This window comes from Dermacentor variabilis, chromosome 1, assembly GCF_050947875.1.
Source record: "Dermacentor variabilis isolate Ectoservices chromosome 1, ASM5094787v1, whole genome shotgun sequence".
NCBI classification, from domain to species: Eukaryota; Metazoa; Arthropoda; class Arachnida; order Ixodida; family Ixodidae; genus Dermacentor; species Dermacentor variabilis.
In genome coordinates, this window is record NC_134568.1 from 231,073,055 (window position 1) to 231,095,354 (window position 22,300).

At 42.6% G+C, this 22,300-nt stretch overlaps 1 protein-coding gene and 1 non-coding gene across 2 annotated transcripts in view; both read left to right on the forward strand.

Moving 5' to 3' along the window:
* Positions 1 to 10,883: 10,883 nt before the first annotated feature.
* Positions 10,884 to 10,954, forward strand: TRNAG-CCC (transfer RNA glycine (anticodon CCC)). The gene has a single exon. It is a non-coding gene; the product is annotated as a tRNA-Gly (tRNA).
* A 276-nt stretch (positions 10,955 to 11,230) lies between these two features.
* LOC142558914 (uncharacterized) overlaps positions 11,231 to 22,300 on the forward strand; it is a 195,028-nt gene continuing 183,958 nt past the window's right edge. Inside the window, exon 1 of the mRNA XM_075670811.1 lies at positions 11,231 to 13,804. Within this exon, the coding sequence (XP_075526926.1) occupies positions 11,966 to 13,804 (1,839 nt within the window). The 5' untranslated portion in view covers positions 11,231 to 11,965. The remainder of the gene's footprint in view (positions 13,805 to 22,300) is intronic.

Sequence of the window (22,300 nt, forward strand, 5' to 3'; positions counted from 1 at the left end):
AATAACAGAAGTTTGGGCTAACAGAAACATATTTCATTAAATAAAAAACAATCATCAACAAAACTTTACTTAAAAGGGGTGACTGACTACTTCTATATCATTAATATATATTAAAAATGACAAGAGGCCAAGCATGCTGCTTTGAGGAACACTGGAAGTAACTGGCACTTCATGGGAAGGGCAATCGCTTATGCTGACAAATTGTTTGTGCTTAGTTAAGTATGCAGAGATTCAGCCAATTAAGTATGGCAGAAGATTTGTGATTTCGAGCTTCTCAATTAGTTTTGAGTGTCAAACAAGCTCAAATGCTTTTCTGTCTGCAATACAGGAATATAGCATCAATCTGGCCAGGTTTATCAAGAATGCTAGCAAATGCTTGCATGTATAAACCCGTGATCCAACTTCCAATAAATCGTTGAAAGTACCACTTGTGTGTGGTCTCTTCTCTCGTCTGTCTTGTGTATGGTTTCTGCGCGAAGCACTAAAAAAATGTTGTACCAACAATGTTAAAAGTCCACCCTTGCAATGTAAAGTTTCTTTTTTTTTTTTCAGAAATATTCCACACTTCTCTGAAATGTGAACATATTTGTTATTCAATATTCAATAGGTCAGTTTCGTCAAATATCCATATTTAATTCTATCCAGAAATATCAGAATATGAAAACCCCTACTACACATGGGCCTTGAGTGGAGCAGTATGGCCTTAAATGCGTGTAACCAATGCTACTTACAGGGGACACAAGAGGTGAGTCTGGGGTTTTATGTGCAAAAACCACGACATGATTATGAGACACACAATAGTGGGGGACTTTGGATTAATTTTGACCACCTGGAATTCTTCAATGTGCACTCAATGCATGGTAAACAGGTGTTCTTGCATTTCTTCCCCGTGGAAATGCAGCTGCTGCAGTCGGAATTTGATTCCGCGCCCTTGGGTTTAGCAGCACACAATGCCAAAGGCATTATGGCGGGTTTTGAAACTCGAGAGGTGGAAAAGAAACCGCGGAAAGCTTTAGAAGAGATGTTTTTTAGATTGTTCGACACACGTAATGCCAGTCACAACCAGGCTTCTGGTCAACTGATAAGTTTGTAAATGAGAGTGACTGAAAGGTAATAGTATCTGCCGCACCAAGATGACATCAGGAACATGTTCACATTGTCCAAATGATAATTTTTACAGCCTCAATTGAGAAAACAAATCTGTTGGCTGCCTAAAGGCAAGGCATCCCTACTGCGTGACTAGAAATTACTAAGCAAAGCAAAAAAGTACCTGCTCTATATGTCCACTCAGGAACTGCAGTTCCCTTTGAGAATGGTCACCACATGCACCTGACTTTCTCCCTAAAGATTCTAGTGTGTGTAATTATTGACAGAAAGGAAGATTTGATAACTTCTAATTGCGTGTTCTCCAATTGAATACAAGTCAAATGGTCAACAACTATTTGATTTACATTTGACATTTTGAACATTCGCACAGCACAAGCCATACTCGAGAAGAACACCATCAGTGCAGATTGTGAAACACCTGACGAGTAGGGAAAAGAAAGCTTCGTTTTCAGGGCTCTGAAATTATTTTGAGTTTTGTGCAAGTGCACAGTCAGTAGCGTACCTTCTGGTGATCATCAAGGGTTCAGCATTTAATATATCTGCTCTTACCAACACTAACAATACGAGACATTCCTCTAACAATTCTTTCCTTCCTCAAATAAACACTAATTGTCAATGTTTACTGCTCTTTTATGGTGATTAAACACTAAATTAAACCACCCCCTATTAAAGCCTGCCGCACAACATTAACATTCAAGAGAGATATGAAGAAATATTTACTATCGACACTACTGGCTACAGACTCATTACTACGAACATATATTATATACAAATTTATTTTAACACTTTCAGTGCTTCTGTATTTGCCTAATGTATCGCTTTTATTCTCTATATCCCATTGTCTTTATTTTTTCCTTCCTTATTTTTAGAAATTTTAAGTTTTTTGTCGCACAATATATATTTCACTTGTACTTTGCATATTGTAAGCATATTTTTGTTTCTAATTATCTCGTACATTAACCCTGTGTTCTTTGATATGTGTCATCCCTATGTTTCCATAACGTGCCAATTACTACATTTTTATTTATTCATACACAGCATCTATTTCATTTGCTTGCATTTGTAAGCACCTTCCTTGTATTTGATTACTTGCTTCATTAACTTCGTGTATTCTGATGTGTATCACTGCTATGTTGCCATAATGTATTCATTACTATATTAACTACTAATAGGTCCCACTGACAGTTTTTGTAACTCTGGGACCTCCATCTGTACTAATGATGAATGATGAAATAAAATTTAGGTATTCTGCATAAATTGTGTAATTATTAGGTATTAAACATCACCATTACTAGGTGTCACAGCGGCACCACTTCCCAGGTTTTGAGCCACCTCTAGTAGAACGAACAAGTGATCTTTTTTCATGAAGTGTATTGGCTTCCCACATGACATCATTAATAATACGCAAAGCAAGCCTCCTCATTAAGCTTATTTTTAGTAGGATATGAAGGCACAGTAATTGATGTACCTGTAAAAGTAAACACACTAATGTAAGACATGTAGATGTTTCTTGAGTCCAATGGTAGACTTGCCTGAGATAGCAGATTGTCTGCCACTGTTGTCTACACACATACTATTGACTAAGAAAGTTTACGGACCACGGGATCTCAGAAAACGCTAAATATCCGAGCAGCCTTTAAAAGTAGCCAGTAAAACCGTACATCACAATGTTCGCATATACTAGTAGAGGCTGGAAATGGGAATACCAGGCTTCGTTTTGAGGCTGCGGAGATATTCAGCTTTTTGTGAGATCCCTCCATTCGTTAACTTTTTGGGTCGATAGTACATTTGTATGTGTGTGGTAGGGAAGGTATGAATTAGAGTTTCCCCAAAAAATCAGGGCTTTGCTATAGATGTGCCAGGCTGTAGATGTGCAGGCAAAAAGTGAAAAAGAATGCAATAATGTTTAACGATAGCACAGTGACGACAGCAACCAAAGCAAAGCAGCAGAGGGGTACATGTGGTGGCAGAAACTTGCACTGTATCTATTGCACTTATATTCTTGTACTGCAGGTGAGTGCAGAGAGTAAGTTACCGCGACTGCACACTGTACAAAACATAAGCACTCTATGTAAACTTCGTTTTGAGGCCTTCATCACCACAATAACAAAAAAAAGCTGCATCTCTAAGTGACACAGGAACACACTAGGTTCAAGTAAACTGCAAGTAGCCAACACTACTGTCATTGTACGATGTCGTGTCCAATGAGGCAGGACATAGCCAAGGCCACATAGAATAAAAGTGACATTGGAGAGGAAAGGCTTTAGAGGAGGGTAATTTTTAACCACTTGCAGCTCTTTATATAGCATGGTGACATGAAGCTTTTTTGAGTAACCATTCGAGGAGAGATACTGTGTACGTGTAGGTAACACACAACTAAAATAGTTTCAGGGACCCTTTGGGTGATGAGGTTAACATTTAGTCTTTTTTTCTTTATGCACCCACAAGGTTCTGTTACACATGTACAGTTTTTCCGTGAACATTTTATTTCCTTATCAATTTGTGTTGTACCTGTTTCTTCACCAATAAACTTCCAGTTGTGAATAGGTGCTCGTGTGTGTTCGTTACTTTCCTTGTACGATTTTGTTCTGTTTTCTTTAACTTCAGTCTTTTCTCAGCGGCAATGCTGATGTCATTGTTATTGATTTCTAGTGCTTTAAGCTAATATGGCCAGTCCTACACAATAGAGGAAAAGTGAAATAAAGAAATGCGCAAGATATGCATGCTGGGATGTGAAGTGATTGCTTACGATGGGGCAGGGTGGACACCTTAGGGAATGATGGCTGGAACAATGTTATAATTATTTTCTTTTTCACACTTTCTCATTGGTCTCAGCAGCATTCTGCTTACATTATCATCGGCAGGTCTACCAGTAAATGATAAACAAATTCTGACATTATACCAGCTAATAACTGCCTTGCTCAAGATGGACAACTGAGCTATTTCATGATAGGAGTGTTTGAAAACTTGCATCAATACTGACTGAACGAAATGCTATTTTGCTTCAGCTACCTAGAAAGAACTAGCATTATTGGGGTTGATCTCTTGATATGTCTTATGGTAAATGAATGGAGGTGCATTTGCCCATTTAGAATGAGAATAGTGGAAATTAATGGGACATTGAAAAGACACTTCAATATTCCGACGGTTGTTACAATTATGAAGGGGATGACAGTTCCCGTAGCATTACTGTTCTGCTTACCATTTAAAAGTTACCAGCTTACTGCTGTGGTTTGGACATTAAACTCTACATTCGACCTCACATTGGGTGTTGTTGTTGCACCTGCCTTGAACCCCACCCTTTCCATGCATATGAGGTGTGTTGAAAAAGAAACCGAACTTTTGCTAAAACAGCTTTGCTGCTTATGGTACATCTTCAGTGCTGTCCCCTTCAAAGTAGTCCCCCCTACTGGCAATGCACTCTTCCCATCTTCCATTTTTTGGAAAGCCTCCTGGAATGCAATTTCTCGAATGGCATGCAGGTCTCTTCTCGCATTGTCCTGGATCTCCTCTAGGATTTGGAAAGGGTCTAGGTCCGGAGAATATGGTGGGTGGGGCACAAAAGGAGTGTGGTGTTTCGCTAAGTAGCTGCAGACAAGGAGCCACATGTGAGCCAGGGCATTGTCATGATGCAACATTCAAGCCTGATTTTCCCACAATTCAGGCCTCCTACTGCACACACAATCTCTCAAACATGTTAGGGTTCCCTGGCAAACTTCTTTGTTTATCATCTAACCATGTGGCACAAATTCCTGATGGGCAATGCCTTTGCAGTCAAAAAACACAACCAACATCACTTTCATTTTTGACCGACTCATGCGTGCTTTTTTTGGACGAACAGAACCTTTGGCCACCCACTGCGACGACTGCACTTTCGTTTCAACATTGTAGGCATAAACCCATGTCTCATCGCCTGTTATGATGTTCTTAAGAAAGTTTTCATCGTCATTGGCAGCGGCAAGCATTTCCTGGCTTATTTCAACACGGGTCTGCTTCTGTGCACCAGACAACAAACGTGGCACAAATTTTGCACTGACACGATGCATCCCAAGTTTGTCACACAAAATTTCATGACATGATCCTACGCTGATACCCACGTCATCAGCGACTTTTCAAACAGTCAAACAACGATTTCCACGAATCATAATTCGAACTCTCTCGATGTTGTCATCATCTGTGGGTGTGGAAGGTTGTCCAGGCTTGGGATCGTTACCGACAAACATTCTTCCCTCTTCAAAACGCTTGAACCAATCATAGCACTGCGTGCGACTCATATAGTCCTCCCCGTATGCTTGGCTAAGCAACTGAAATGTCTCTGTGAAAGTTTTCCCAAGTTTATAGCAGAACTTCACACACACACACTGTTCTTCCAATTCCTTCATTGTCACTTTGGCACCAATCCGAAGAGCAGCTTGTTCATGTGCTCACTTCAGCGGCTGTAGCTCGCCAAATAACAATCAGAGCGAAACGCGGCGAATGGCAGTTTGTTGTCTAAACCTGCCGCTACATGTGCTCAGTAGCCGCAGCGCGCTCCCTCTGCTGATTGGCACGCTATTTCAAAAGTTCGGTTTCTTTTTGAACCCACCTTGTATATATTACTGCACACACACACACACAAAAACCTTGAGTCGTAAGTGAGCACTGTGTCTGTCCCCTTTCCTTTTCCAATCAGTTGACACTGTTTTTGTTCTAAATACCTTCTAGGTAGTAGGCCATCAAGAAACTGTCTTGAAAGTGCCCTATATTATCTGTGTTGTAGAGTCCAGTTTGTCAGTCCACCTAAATTTAGCATTGTTTATAAATTCTGCTTAAGTGCTTCAAGATTTTATGTATTCTGTACACTTCTGCAGGTCAACACGACCACATATTTCATGTAAGTAAAAGTTACTATGTAGAAAATGCTCGTTTTATTTGAAAACTAAGCAGTTTAAGTGATAATGCATGTCCTGACTAGCTAAAGTTAATGAAAAGTGACCAAACATATTTTTCCTCAAAGAAAGGCTATGTATATGTACTACAGCTAATACAAACCTCTATTTGCATGCCGCTGCTATAGCTCCCATGACCAGTGTGACTTTCTTTCTGTAAGCAGTACAGGCTGTACAGAGCTGTCAAGTCAGCTAGTCTTTAGTCTATCTAGCTTGCTTTCCTGGTGCTTTCATGTATACAAACCAGAAGGCCGCCTTCTACAGTATTATGCTGAAGATTATAAACGGCTGCCTGACACTTTGCCTTGCAATGTTCACAGGCATTCGGCTTACCAGGAGGCATCATTTGTGTTGGCAACAGTAGGTGAGAGGTAAATAAAAAGTAAAGTACACATTAATTTAAAAGCCTTCATCTTCACTACATTGTGCAACATGATGCCTTTCCAAAGGAATGTAGCCAGTGCCATCTGCAAGCACATTGCTCACCAGCTGCAGTGGCTTCATATCGACACAGGTGACACGCAAAGACATCATTGTGCTTGAAGTGAGGTGCATGTAAAGCACCACAATCCAATAAAACTGCTCATCTTTTATACATGTACGTACTGCGTTTTTGCTCCCACTTTGAGGATGACATGATGAGCCTGAATGCCATCAGCCATCCCATACAAAAACTGTCCCAACTTTCATTCAAATGACTCAACTGCGATAGGCTAGCAATTTTCTTGTTTGGATATGCTGTTCAGTTTGTGCATGTTATAGTGCAGGCATACCACCAATTGAGTTAAGCATTGTGAAAATCAAGTACACCACATTGCCTGCTTAAGCACATGAACATTAAGCAACAAAATCTTTTTTCTGCTCATGCAGTGACCTACAGCTACAAAGGAAGACACAAAGACAGTGCAGACGTGTAGGTAATATCAAGTTTTGATGCAGACATAGTAAGCTGTGGTGAAGAATGAAGTGTAATCTGTGTTTCCACTTCTGCATGAATTTTGTGGAAGTGCTGGAGGGTCAACGTTTTATACAGCTGCTAATTTATGTATGTGGTCTAATAAACCATTGCAAAATGAATGCGTGGCATCAGCAACAGATAGCCAGGCACTATCACAAAAAGAAGCAAAATAATGCTGGGGAGTGGTTGTCGAAAGTTGCAGGTTCTGGAGGAGAGAGACAAAAGGACAAGACTGCATCGATCAATTGGACATGACTGAAGGCATGCACGGTATGTCGAGCAAGAAGCGGATAGAAGGAGTATTAAGGAAACGCATGAAGGAGAAGTCTGACAGCGTGTGAAGGCAAGAGCATCACATAAAAAGAAAAATTTGAAGAAAGTAGCAAATGAATAAGGAGATCGGATGCCAAGGAGCAAGCACTTTCTGCTAGAAATGTTATTGCTCTCCTGTTCGCCACATAAGCATTGCGGATTAAATGAAGTCTCGCTGTTTCGTGCAATGAGTTTGTCACTGGCTGACCACAAATGAATCGCTGTGTAATGAGCATTAAAAATTTCTCTTCAGCTCCTACTTTGTGATTGATGAGCCGGCTGTGCTTATATAGGTGCGGATCCACCTCCAGAGGGTCATCACTGAATTGCATTTTTTTTACAGGAGCGTGGACGCCTGCATATATAGTGTTTTTTGACTGACTGCACATGTTACCAGGCTTTTTATCAATCTTTTAAATCACCCACACAGGCGTACGTTATGCTCTTCATTTAGTACAGAGGGTTAAACATCGAAAAAATGATGCAGCTCAAATAGGTTGAACGTGTATGCGTTTTCTATCCGCAGTGACGGACAACATGGCTCGAGCGTTGCATAATACCGTTTGCCTAAAGCCAGCTTCGAAGCCAGCAATGAAGCATGCGCATTGTATTGCGGCAAAGTATACCAAGAGTGAAAGCGGCCACTGTGATATACGTGCCCACTTGCCGTCACGTCTCCTGCCGCAGTACAAGCACGGAGACGCCGAACAAGTGTACTGGCAGGCATTCAGAGTATTTCGCATGCGGTTGTAGCGATCTGAGCCCTTGTTTCGTCCACACAGAGCGCCCCGTATATGAGCTAGACATCGTAACAGCCGGGATTATTCAACGATCTACGGCTCAGATTGCATGGCGACGCAAGTACACACATACACATACAGAGTACAAAATTTCCATTCCCACGAATCTCCAAGTGTGTTGTATGCTCAGTTACATTAAGAACTAATGCATCGGCACGGCAGTTAATTCATAAACTGTTTCCGTTCCCGCAATTCCCCTGAAGTGTGTGGTATGCTGACCTTGATCAACGACGCTAATGAACAATGCATCGGCACGACGTAATGCTTTGCCACTGAAGTCATCCGAGAAGACACCTCACTTCCAAACGTATCCCCTTGCGACTACAAAATTTAATATGCTACCGTCGCAACAAAATAGCAACAAACTCACCTCGGACGCGGCTTTTTCGCCTTGCCGGTCACGCATCCTGTCGATTCTCTTCAGCAAGCTCGGCTAGGGACAAACGGAGGAAACGGTTTTCTTCCCCGTAGTACCTAAATGACGAGAAATTTTGAGCACCTAAAGTCCCCACATTTCTCTCTCGCAACCACTGCTCCTCGCGCGTGCGCAGAAAGAGCGGTGAAATCCAATTTCGATGTGCTCGTGTGGAGCCACCAACATCCGATCCCAAGAGCGCACTCATGCGACGTATTCATGGATTCGCACCAACTAGCCCGCCAACGCATTGTGCTGAGCCTATTTCAACGTTGGTGCCTATATTGGATTCTTTTAGCCTAAAAAAAAAAAAAAAAAAAAAAAACTTTTTCAACCCGTGTTTTGTTTATTATGTTTTCACCCGCTGGGGAACTTTGCTCGAGGCAGCCGATAATTACCGCAAACACTGCTGCAAAGCTGTTACTAACATCTTTGCAGCAGACGAGAGCATCGCTGTGAAAAGGGCTCTAACGGCGCTACGCGATGATGTATACTTGAAGGAGAGTTTGCGTACATCTGCGCTCACTTCACGTTTTTTGCCGAGATTTTCGATAACCTTGAATACTAGGGCGCAACTCCGACTCGGAATACGGGGCTCATTTTGAACGTCGAGGCAATGTTCGCCACCACCCCCAATTAATGAACATATTGCTGACCTGAGTTACCTCGACACTGCAATCTGATTCGGAGAAAAATATCCAGGGCTACCGATTGTACGTGCTGGTTTGTCACTGCTTTCACTTTTTTCACGGTGTCCAGTCGCACTAAATTTCAGATGAACCGTGCAACCTACGCAACTTGCCTTATTCCTTTTTATTGACAAAATAAATTTCCCAAAACAAGCGCCAAAGACAGCACATTTTAGTTTATCCGGTTTCTACTTATTTTGAAATATTCACTTCGCGTGAATCAGGCACATAATTGTCATATAATAGTATAAACATAATATATATTTTCACAAATACGAATAATTACAAAAATAGGAGCTTGAATTTGGCGTAGTTGGTGTTTACTGCATATCATGTTGACCGCTAATAACGAAGACAGGTGAACACAAAACACCGCACGTGTCGTTGTTCTGTATTCCCTTGTCTTCGTCTTTAGTAGCGGTCAACTTGATATGCTGTATCTATCGCCTCAGAGATTATTTCGGGAGGTGTCACAAGACGTCGGGCCCTGCTTCGCGCGTAGTTCCCGCCGCGGCACTGGCAACATCGCCCTCATTTGCACCACTTACAGCCGCGCGTGCGCTGTACTCTTTCCATTGCGCTTTTAGAAATAAAACAGGGCGAGTACCGGTGCAAAGTAAAGGCGATGTCTCTGCGCATGCACAAACCTTTCTTGAAAGGAAAATAACGCCCTTTACGTGACGCATACACTCCAGTGATCCCGATTTCACTTCATCGAAATGACAACAGCACAACAGCCAGGTCCATGCTCTACCATAATGATACGAAGCTTGCATTCCGTTTTTCTGTCTTTCATTTACTGAGAGAAGCGTTAATCGGCTTCTATGGGAGGGCTGCGCTGAGGCGGCCAGCACGTAGAGGTGGACACACACACACACATCCTCACTAGCGTGCAACCGGCTCTGCTGGACACGGGTACGCACATTCTCTTGCTGGTGTGCGCAAGCAAATTGACGGACTGCCGAGCACTTAGATACTAGATTACGCAGAGAGAAAACTATGTGCTGACGCGACACCAACAAACGCATGCAGATTTTCATATCAACAAGGTAGAATAAGTTGCCGCATGAAATCTTTCGCTCTGACGCTAACAAATAAACTATTAATGGAATAAATCACTGTTGGCGCGATAATATAAGCAAAAGCCAGTGGCCGTGTTCAGTCGTTCAGTAATTACGGTAATCACTTTGATTCATAGCTCTACCCGGTTGAACACAGCGGAGGCAGATCGGAAAAAGAGAATAGTCACAAAAAGTGTGTAACCCCAAGCACCACGAGCTCCTAAGGTAAAACAGGGGTCCAAATACAAAACCGTGATAGCATGATGCCAAACCCAAACAATACCAGAGAACAACTGCGGTCCTACCAATGAACACCAAATAAACTTATCCTGCTTGTCCTACCATAGAATCATAGAATAAAGAACCATCCGCTACAGATGTTACAAAAGACGCAGCCACAGAGCGCCTGACGCAGCTGGCTGACGAAAAGGTGAAGTGACGCTGTAAGTGAGCCTCACTTTTCATTTATTCTTAAGCTTTGTTATAGTAAACGCTAACATGCTAAGACAAATATTATAAACTGAAATAATATAACAAAAACACAATTTAAAAATAAATATAACTTTACTTTTATTACTATAAATACACGCAGTTAAGCGCGAACCTTTCATGTGCGCCGCTGGTGTAGTGGTATCATGCAAGATTCCCATTCTTGCGACCCGGGTTCGATTCCCGGGCGGCGCACGTTTTGGTGTTTTTTTTTTTTTTTTTAACCAAATAAATATTTGTGAGGTTTTGCCTTGTATTGAGCTCATAAACACTGTCGTTAAGATCAGAGGACTAGGTTGACGGTAACGCAACAGAGCGATGTTACTGCATTTGTATGTGCGCGCGCGTATGGGACTATCAAACGTCGCCGATAACGTAGGAGCGGCGTTCCTCGCCAAATTCTCCACCGCGGCCTGGATATCAGCTCAAAAGGGTAGCGGTCGGCTGTGCTTTCGACAAACCGGGCGACTCCGGTTTTCCTCCGCGCCTATCGCGGCGTTATTTACGAATGGCCACGGCTGAAGTAAAGACAAGAATACGGGGAGGAGAGGCTGCCGAGAGGAAGCGCAGGAGATGCCATAAAGGAAAAATCTAAAAACCAGCAAAGCCAAGACTTGAAACTTCCGGAGGGCGGAGGGGAGGAGCGGAGAAAGGAGGGGTGTACGGACGGACCACAGACGGACAGATGTCTCGTCCGCTGCTGCAGGCACGGTCTGTGGGCTTACGTGCGCGGCCGCAGTGTTTGCCGGGACGGCTCGTTCAAGATGGCCGCCGACTTTTGTACGCAGAGCATGGCGCGGGCAGTTGAACCGAACTTCACAGCGGCAGACGGGACCCTGGGGGTGTGTACCGACGCTTGGGATGTTTTCCAGACTTTCTAAGACTTCACTGGCGACGCTGACCAATGCTGCCACATACGGAGAAGTTGCCGCGCCATGTCCAAGGCAAGATAGTCACGGGGTTCGTTGGGCTCTCTGTGTGCGGCTCTTGACAATGAAAGCTACTGAGCGCCCTTGAAATCGGACCGTGTTTACGTCGCTTCTACGCTGGAGAATTTTCTCTTAGTCTCTTTGTCATCTTGCGGCGGTCGTTGGCCCCACGCGACAACTCTGACCTTGTGCTGTCTGTTGATTTGAACGTGTTTTCTCAGTCTTGAACGAAAGTGAAGTGCTCTAGTGGTCGGGCGCCAATCGGGCACAGTTCGCGATGTCTGTCACTGCTTTCGGCGTCCGCGTCAAAGAGGAGCCTGGTTCCTCTGGCCAGAGCTCGTCTGAGGGGGTCTGTTACGTCTGCAGCAGTCACGGGGCCGAATATCCGCTCAATTCGCGGCCTCGAGAACGTGGCCCCTACTTCCCGTTTCTCGAAACACACATCCCTCCCTTAGGCGCAGAGCGGCCGTCATCCGAAGGTGTCGTTCTTGCGTGCCCTGTATGCTACTCATTTCTTACTCAGCAGTGGGAAGCTCACGAACAAAATGGCACACCTCGACACAAGCGTATGTACTGGCTGAAGCGCACTGACAACGGACCCTATGCGGGTATGGAACCGAGTATGCAGACGCAAGAAGAGAGTCCTGAACGCAGTTCTCGCCATTCTCCCGCAGCTGCATCTGCTGCATTAGACCTGAGTCTACCTGCACCAGGGGGGACCGCTTCTTCGGGGGTAGTGACTGCATCAACAAGCAACGAGGCGTGTTTTATATGTGGCAACTGCAACCGAAACGGACCATTAGCTAATGTTTATGCTAAGCCCATCGCCAACTGCCCCTTCTTTCCCACTCTGGCCTCACATCCGCAGCCACCAGGTGCCAAGCCCATGGACTCGTCGGGTCGTGTTCAAGCTTGTGAACCCTGTCATCAAATGCTGCTAGAACAGTGGGACAATTACCAGCGTTACACGGTGCCCCACTCTGAGCGACGTTACCGACTACCGTCCCGATCTTTTACTTGCTTTACGTGTGGTCTCGAGTTCCCGGTAAGTGTCCAGCGCGTGGTCAGTGCTATTCCCGGACCGGATCAGCAGCCTGGATTTCCCTTCTTACGCACCGTGGCCCCGCCACCAGGTGCTCAGCCACTCTCATCTGCAGGCCGGGCTGTGGTTTGCTCCATGTGCTACAAGTCTTTACAGCGCCAGCTGCGTGTTTTTGAGATCTCCAATGTGCCGGAGTCAAAGCGGCACTTCAAGATCCTGCATGAGGGGACTACGGCACCTGCGACTGTTTCACCGTCGCCTGCGAGTGTTCTGCGTAAGCAGCTACTGTCCCCCCAGACCAAGTATCTTGGCTGCTACCTCTGCGAAAAGATTGGACCGATGGAAAGCCTCGTTGCTTGCGACACTAAACCAGGTGCAGGTCCACACTTCCCATTTCTGCGTGACGTGGCCCGGCCTATTGCTGCACGGCCCATGGACAACCAGGGCCGTGTGTTGCTTTGCGCTGAGTGCTGTGCTGAACTGCAGCTCCAATGGGACTCATTTGAAAGTGCTGGGCTTCCATTGACTCAGCGGCGCTATCATACAGCTCTTTTGACATCGCCACCATCAGCCTCGCAAGGGGCTTGCTTTGTCTGCACTGAGCCAACGAGTGAGACCTTTCCTGTGGGAAGCCGTGAGGGCCCTGGACCATTCTTTCCCTTCCTTGAGTCGCACGCAGGCCAAGGTTCACTTGATAGCACGGGCACAGCACGTGTGTGCACCTTCTGCTTCCACTCTCTGATGGCGCAGTGGCTCGCCTATGAGAGCTCGCCACATCCCGAGGATGCAGCCAGGGCTGTGCGTCGATACAATACGCATCACTATGTATGCTACATCTGTGGTATAACCACATACCGGCGACGGGTGCGGACACTCACCGTGCGTGATTTCCCATTTCTGAGGGAGCATCCAAGGCCAGCTGGGGCATTAACTCTACGTGATGGAGTAGTCTCATGCCTCACCTGCTTCGAATCCCTAAGCTCCCAGTGGAAGGACTATGAACGCATGCGAGTTCCCGTTGAAATGCGAAAGTATAACTGGATTGTCCTGCCTCCACCACCTGAGGAAACCAGGGTTGGTATATATTCTTTTCATACATTGAAAATCTGCTAGTTCCTATGATTCCTGTCTGAGGCACGAATCACAGGAAGGAACAGGTTTTTGCAAATGCTGTGATCTTCACTCTACTTAGAGCCATTGCAGATTTTTTAGAAAGTTTTTTTTTCTACTCTGGACTGCTTGTTAAAGTGCCAGCTACTGGTCACAGTGGTACTTTAACACTGGACGTCTCTGGGAAATGTGAAAACATAGCAAAAAGCATATTTTTTTCATTTGCTATTAATGAATAGTAAAGTGCTCCATACTCAGCTAACAAAAAACTAAATGCTTGCATATACTTTCAGCTGAGGTCCATATGGAATCGTCTGCCTGCTTTGATTATGCTTTATGCTCATAAAACATATTCCAGTGGACATTGTTCAATTTGAGGTTCTGCCGACATGTTTTTCACCTTGGGTGAGTTCTCATTTCAGCATGATGTGTGCTTGTATGTTGTGGAAGGAAAAGCACAAGTTAGATGCAAGAAGTGTGCTTAAGTGGCAGAGATACTTACCTGTTTGCTCACTCTCTTTACGAGATTACGTTGCTTTTTCGGGCAAGGGGCACAGATGTACCAACTGTTAAAACTTCTATTGGTATAACCACAGCTAACTCAATGCCTTATGTTGTTTCGCTGAATTCCCGATGTATCACGTACATTATTAGGCGTTTAGTGTCATTGAATGAAGTGTCTCAATCTGTGTGGTTAATGGTGAGTGTTTGGTTAATAGAAGAGTGCACCACACAGCATTGCTAGTTTTTTGCATGCACTTTGTTGCTTGATTGCACTGATACTATTCCATGTTAGTGCATTTATTTCTGTGAACAGCATCATTTTATTACAATTCTTATGGTGTCCATATTGAGCATACCTAAGTTCCAGATAAGTAAGCATGGGTGTTTGACACTAACAGGGTGTGTGTCATATAGCAGTTCCAGGAATAAGTGTTACCAGATGAGGGAAATATGGACAGTTTGCATATGACAAAAACCATATTGGAACATTATCTGTACCTTTCCATAGCCTTTTGGGACTCCATAGATCCGCAAGGTCAGTGGATTATACTGTCAGCATTTTCACTGTGATCACCATATCGCATGATTACATCAGTGTTTACATGTTGGGAAATCGATCTGGAAGGTACTGACTTGGCCAAAGAGAAAATTGATTGTAGTGGGAAGGTATTTTTTGTCACTGTATTCTCCAGAAATTATGGCTACTTATTCTAGAGACATGGTCCATTGAAATAACACTTGTTTATTATTTCAGTGGCACATATTGATTATTTTTCTGCAAATATGAGCAAGTGTTCGATAGCATTGCTAATGAACATGTTGGACAACAAAGTTGATATGACCTTGTGTGCAGCAGAAGCATTTATACAAAACAGTAGTATTTAACCATTTACATGTCCATCATCTTCATGTTTCCATTTAATTCAGACTACCAGCTAGCTTATAAACCTGGCCTATTACAGAGTAGATAATCTGTATTCTAGGTATAATTTGCATGAGTGGTATTGTTACAGTGTGCAAATAGCTCGTAGTAGTAGAATTCTGGGAGCACAAGAAATTGCAAGCAGCTGTAGTTAATTTCTGTTTTTGTCTGATGTCAGTATAATGATGGGTGCGTTTACAGAGGTGGAACAATGAAATCTGTCATAGCCATAATCAGTCAGATGACACCTATTTTCAAATGAGTACTGGCTATTTCGATCACAGTGATGTGCTGTTGATATTGCCACTTGCGTCATAGCATTGGGAAGATGGCTGGTACAGAAATTTTGGGCCTCCAGTTAAATGGGTTGGCATCTGCATAGGGCAAACGCCACATTAAATGTTAGTCTGCCCTACTTTGCCCAAATTAAAGTGCTGGTACAGGTATTTTGGATTTTTTTTTTATCATACCCTAAAGAAACAATCATTTGAGAGGGAATGGCCGAATGCTGCACCAGGGAGGCCAATTCCTGTCCTAGTGAGGGAGTGTCTCTTTTGAAGCTTAGTGGGTCTTCCTAATTTGGTTGTAACTGAAGTTGGTTGTAATGTGCGAACAGGATTGCACTTGTGTGGGTGGGCGGTCACACTGACATTGATTACATGGTTATGAGGAAACACTCTATGGTAACTTGTTCAGTTGGCCTTCTAGGTATTGTAGCATTTGATGGAGATATTGCACATTACAGTGTTAATTTGCTTTAGGGCATGAACTTTTTATTTTTGGGGCCTCTGTCACTCTTAGAAACACGTATTAATCTGAAAACAAATGGGAGAATATTGCAGCAGGTGAAAATTCGTGTGAGTGCATTCCTTCTGAAAATTTTGTTGCGCTCACTTGGGCCTAAAAAACACAGGCAGTCACAGCATTGGCGCCTGAAATAAATTAATAAAATGTGTTGCACATTCTTCAAGGGATGTGCAATGGAAGACTGTTGTGTATGGCGAGTAAAGGATGGCAGCATACAGTGCAATATGTTTATGATGGTAATTGGAGTGTGGTCCAACATATCTAAAAAGACGTAGCAGCAGGCTGCAGAGCACCCGTTGATTCTGTGGATGATGGCATCCCTATTAGAAGTGAATGTGTTGCTTTGGTGTAGGTTTCTTGGCTTCGCAGTCTTTCTGCAGGCTGTTTATATGGGCGCCATCAGTGAAGCGGTGTATCTGGCTTGGCTTTATAAGCCAGAAATATTGTGCCACGTCTGATGTGAAAAAAAGTTACCTGTTCTGGCATGAAGGTAGCTGGGTACAAATGAAATGTTTTCTTTTTCTCCATTGAATAGTTCATGGTGCCCATTATCCTTTTTTTCCATCTGCATGGGGCAAATGCCACATTAAATGTTAAGTCTACCCTACTTTGCCCAATTTAAAGTGCTGGTACATGTATTTTGGATTTTTTTTTATCATACCCTAAAGAAACAGTCATTTTAGAGGGATAGCGGAATGCTGCACCAGGGAGGCCAATTCCTGTCCTAGTGAGGGAGTGTCTCTTTTGAAGCTTAGTGGGTCTTCCTAATTTGGTTGTAACTGAATTAGTATAACTCCACTGGGTCTCTGCATTTTTACCGCTGTCAGGTGCCACTCCAAGCCTGGAGATGTATACTGGAGGAGGTGAATTCGAGCTTCCCATCTTCAGATTTAAAAAAAAAAAGAAAAACTTTCTGTTGATCCCAGCATAGTGCAGGATGTAGAAGTGATACGTAGGGTAAAGTGGCAGTGATCATAGGTTAGTGAGGGCTAGAATTCACCTCAGTTTGTAGAGAGGATGAGTAAAATTGATCAAGAAGAAACAGGCCAACCTAGATGCTGTAAGAGTAAAAACAGACCAATTCAGGCTGGTACTTGAAAACAAATATGCAGCCTTAGAATAGAGATGAAGATGACGTAGAGATAATCAATGAAACCGTAACTTGGCTGGCTTCAGAAGCAGCAATTTAAGTGGGACGTAACGCACCAAGGCAACCAGTAGGTAAGCTCTCCCAAGTAACAAAGGACCTAATAAAGAAGCGACAAAGAATAAAAGTGTCCAACTCAAGAGATCATATAGAATTCATGGAACTGTCAAAACTGACCAAGGCGAAAATAAGTGATATTTTAAATTATAATGTGAGAAAGACTGAGAAAGCAGTAAAAAATGGACGCAGCATGATATCAGTGAGGAGAAAACTTGGCATAGAACAAACCAAGGTGTATGCACTGAAAGATAAGCAGGGTAATATTCTCAGCAATCTCGAAGATATAGTAAAAGCAGCGGAAGGATTTTATACTGACCTGTAGAGTACCCAGAGCAGCCACGGTACCTCCATTCGAAGTAGTAATGAACAGGTTGCAGAGACTCCTTCTGTAACTAGCGATGAAGTTAGAAGGGCCTTGCAAGACATGAAACGGGGAAAAGCGGCAGGAGAAGATGGAATAACAGTAGATTTAATCAAAGATGGAGGAGACAATGCCTGGAAAACTGGCAGCCCTATATATGAACTGTCTATCAACTTCAAGGGCCCCAGAGAACTGGAAGAATGCCAACATTATACTTTTCCACAAAAAGGGAGATGTTAAAGAATTTAAAAATTATAGGCCTATTAGCATACCTCCAGTATTATATAAAATACTCACCAAGATAATCTCCAATAGAATAAGGGCAACGCTGGATTTCAGTCAACCAAGAGAACAGTCTGGTTTCAGGAAGGGGTACTCTACAATGGATCACATCCATGTAATCAGTCAGGTAATAGAGAAATCCGCAGAGTATAATCAGACTCTCTATATGGCTTTCATTGATTACAAAAAAGCATTTGATTCAGTAGAAATACCGGCAGTCATAGAAACATTACGTGATCAAGGAGTACAGGACACCTACGTAAATATCTTGGAATATATCTACAGAAACCCCACAGCTATCTTTATTCTCCACAAGAAAAGAAAGGGGTCAGACATGGAGACAATCTCTCACTTCACTGCGTGCGTGGAAGAAGTATTCAAGCTACTAAACTGGGAAAGCTTAGGAATAAGGATTGACGGCGAATATCTCGGCAACCTTCGGTTTGCAGATGACATTGTTCTGTTCAGCAACACTGGAGACGAGTTACAACAAATGATTGAGGACCTTAAAAGAGAGAGTGTAAGAGTGGGGTTGAAGACCAAGATGATGATCAATAGCTGGGCAAGGGAATGCCAGTCAGCCTCGCGAGTCTGTGAAGGAGTACGTTTACCTAGGTCAATTACTCAGGGGACCCTGATCATGAGTAGGAAATTTACAGAAGAATAAAAATGGGTAGGAGTGCATTCGGCAGACATTGTCAGTTCCTGACTGGAAGCTTACCATTATCATTAAAAAGAAAGGTGTACAATCAATGCATTTTACCAGTGCTGACATATGGGGCAGAGACTTGGAGACTGACAAAGAAGCTTGAGAACACGTTAAGGACTGTGCAAAGAGAGATGGAATGAAGATTGCTAGGCATAACGTTAAGAGACAGAAAGAGAGCGGTTTGGATCAGAGAGCAAATGGGTATAGACGATATTCTAATTGACACTAGTAGAAAAAAATGGAGCTAGGCAGGCCTTGTAATGTGTAGGTTAGATAATCAGTGGACCATTAGGGTTTCAAGATGGTTGGCAAGATAAGGGAAGTGCATTCGAGGATGGCAGAAGGCTAGGTGGGGTGATGAAATTAAGAAATTAGCAGGTGCTAGTTGGAATCGTTTGGCGCAGGACAAGGATAATTGGAGACCGCTGGGACATCACAGGACTTCTTTCTGCAGTGGACATAAAATAGGCTGCTGCTGATGATGATGACGACCCTAAAGACCCTCCTGGGCGTTGCATGGGGGGGGGGGGTTATGGTAAACATAGGGGGGTTACAGTGAAACAGGTGAACAGTCATAAACAGCAACATTAATGGAACAGACAATAAATGACACTCGCATATACAAAAAATAGTGCAAGGTTGTAGACATAAGGATTCAGGCACAAGTATTGATCTATGCTAAGCGAACTATTCAGCATATGTACAAATGTATTGTGGTTTATTATAGACATGACATTGTGTGGTAGAGTTACGGATGGCATGAAATAGTGGTGAGTTATTTAAAAGGTTTGCATGTGCATGCTGCATTACAACCTTGAAAGGGTGATCTAGGCGCGGGAAATGCGATAGGCAGGCTGTATGTAAGAAGCTGCAATTAACAGTTGATTATGATAAAGCTTATGAAAGTGAGGTAATAGTGCCACCAGTCTTTTCTCTAGTGATGGAAGATTTAGTTATGCTGGAATGACAAATAATTCCTTGTTATAAATCGGGCAGCTTTATTGTGGACAGACTCTAGTTTATTAAGTATATTTGATGTGGGTTCCAAATGAATGACGTATATTCTAATTTAGAGTGAACCAGGGAGGTGTATGCCATTAGTTTTGCTTTTGGGTTAGCTTGATGTAAGTGACGTCTGATAAATCAGAGTGTTTTGGATGCTTTAGAAGTTATTACGTCAATGTGAGTATTCCGTGTTAGATTGGAAGAAACGTTTTCAATAGGCATTGTGTTATTCACATCATAGGGATTCCGTGGGGCGTTAGTAGCAGTCGTAAAAGTTATAACTTCGGTTTTAGAAACGTTAATTTTCATTTGCCAGAGTGGAAATGCTGTCAAGGTCTTTTTGTAAAGCAGTGCTGTCATCACGGTTAGTAATCTGTCTATAAATCATGCTGTCATCTGCAAATAAACGAGTACTAGATGTCCAGTTCTTAATAATGTCTTTATTGTAGATGAAGAGTATTTGTCCAAGTACTGAGCTTTGTGGTACACCGGATTTAACTTGAATCAATGAAGACGAACAATTATTCACAGTAACGAACTGATAACAGTTACATAAAAAACTAGTTATCCAGTTAGTAATGTTTCTGTTTATATTAAGGCAGTCAAGTTTCATTATCATACGACTGTGTGGGACCTTGTCAAATGCTGTAGCAAAATCAATAAATATGGCATCAAATAATATGGGCTCATAAACAGCGTGATGGTGGTCGGTAACTAATTCGAATAATTGTGTTTCACAGGAACGGCCGCGCCGGAAACCATGTTGGTTAGAAATAAAATAATTATGCTCGGTTAAATACTTCATTACTGCGGATGGGATGATGTGTTATAGTAATTTGCAAGGTATGCTAGTTAGTGAAATTGACCTGTAATTTGATGGCATTGAGGCATCACCTGATTTCAATATCGGAGTCACACGAGCAATTTTCCATGCTTCAGGAACAGATCCCGTGTCAATAGATTGTTGGAATATAGCTGCCAAAATGCGTGATATGATCAGCTTAATAATTTTAAGTAATTTAGGGCATATACTGTCTGGGCCAGGTGGTAAGTTATTTTTGAGACATTCAATAGCTAATTTGATTCCTTCATGAGCGATCATGATGTCATTCACAGTGGCGTTAATGGAGTCAAATTTTAGATCCACAGAAATGGGCTCCTCCTCAGTGAAAACGGAACCAAAGATTAAGTTGAACTCTTCTGCAGCCTCTGATGGAGACAAAATCTCACTATTCTTAGTTAAATGAATGGAACTTACAGAGGAAATCCCAGGGTTAACCACTTTCCAAAATTTATTAGTATTGTTCGTTAGCAAAGCATGTAAATCACCATTAAAAAATTTGTCTTTAGCTGTTGCTATTTCTTTATTGCATAAAGTTGCTTGCTTTCTATAATTTTCCCTATTCCATCAGAGTCTGAGAACCTTGCTTTTGAATACAAGCGCTTTTTCTTGTTGATGCTCCTGTTTGCATGCGAGGTGAACCATGGGCTGTGACTGGAAGACGCGATTGTGATTTTAGGAATGTACTGATGTTTTAGTTGTAAGAGTTTTTCATGAACCATTCGCTAATTTTTGTATATTGATTATGGAAGCTGGAAAAAAAAATGATCTGAGGAACATAAGTTGGGTAGAAGGTCCTCCAAGTCCGCACGTTTGTAGTTGTATAATATATATTTTTTCTGGCTTTTTGACTTTTATCGTGGCTCCGCAATGCAAAACATTGTGATCACTAATACATTCCAGTACATGAATGTGCATATTGTCTAGATCGGTAGTGAGCACTAAATCAATGAAATTCTATCAAGGAATTCTGTGCACTCGTTTCCTCTTGTACTGCCCATAGGTGTACATGTCCGCCAGTCTATTCTTGGATTGTTCAAATTCCTGGCTAATATTATTGGTAATGTTGGAAGTTTGTGCTGAACAAAACTAAGTGACTCATTCAAATTATTGACAAATTCAGTAGAAGCATCTCGTGGACGATAGCAAACCCCAACGATACAAGTTGCGCCTGGTAACAATTGCAGTATAATCCGTAAAAGTTCTAAATGTATGTTGGTGTCTAAAAGTTGTGCCTGAAAATTATTTTTTACGGCAGTCATGATGCTGCCGCCACGTTGGTCTGACCTGTGCGTTCTAAAAATATTGAAATCAGTAGACATTGTGAGTTCACTAATTCGTCAGTTCATTACATATTGAACGATAAGCCCAAAGTGACAATGCGTTGAAAGACGTTAATTTGTGCCATGGAATTCGTTCTGTCATCTATACTGACCACTGCAGGATCAAAGGCAAACTATTTTGAGCTTCATTTTGTAGCGCACTTTGTTTTTGTTTTATTTTTTCAACACAGGAAAGGTAAATACTGGCTGCTATTCTTCTTTTTTTTAGTGGTAAATGGGGAGGAAGGTCCTTTTTTTTAAAGAAAGATATGCCTTACCATAATTCAAGTACTTTTACTAAAGCAATGTAAACAATATTGAGCAAATGTGGGAATGTCCTTTGTGGGCATGACATGTTTCATTTTTGCAAGCAATTTGCTATAGCTCGCTTTAGAGATCCACCTCTGACGTCTTGTTTCCCGATCATTTCTCACTACTGTTGCTCACAGATGTTGTTACCAGTAACAAGATGTTTTATACTTGTAATTCACCAATATGTT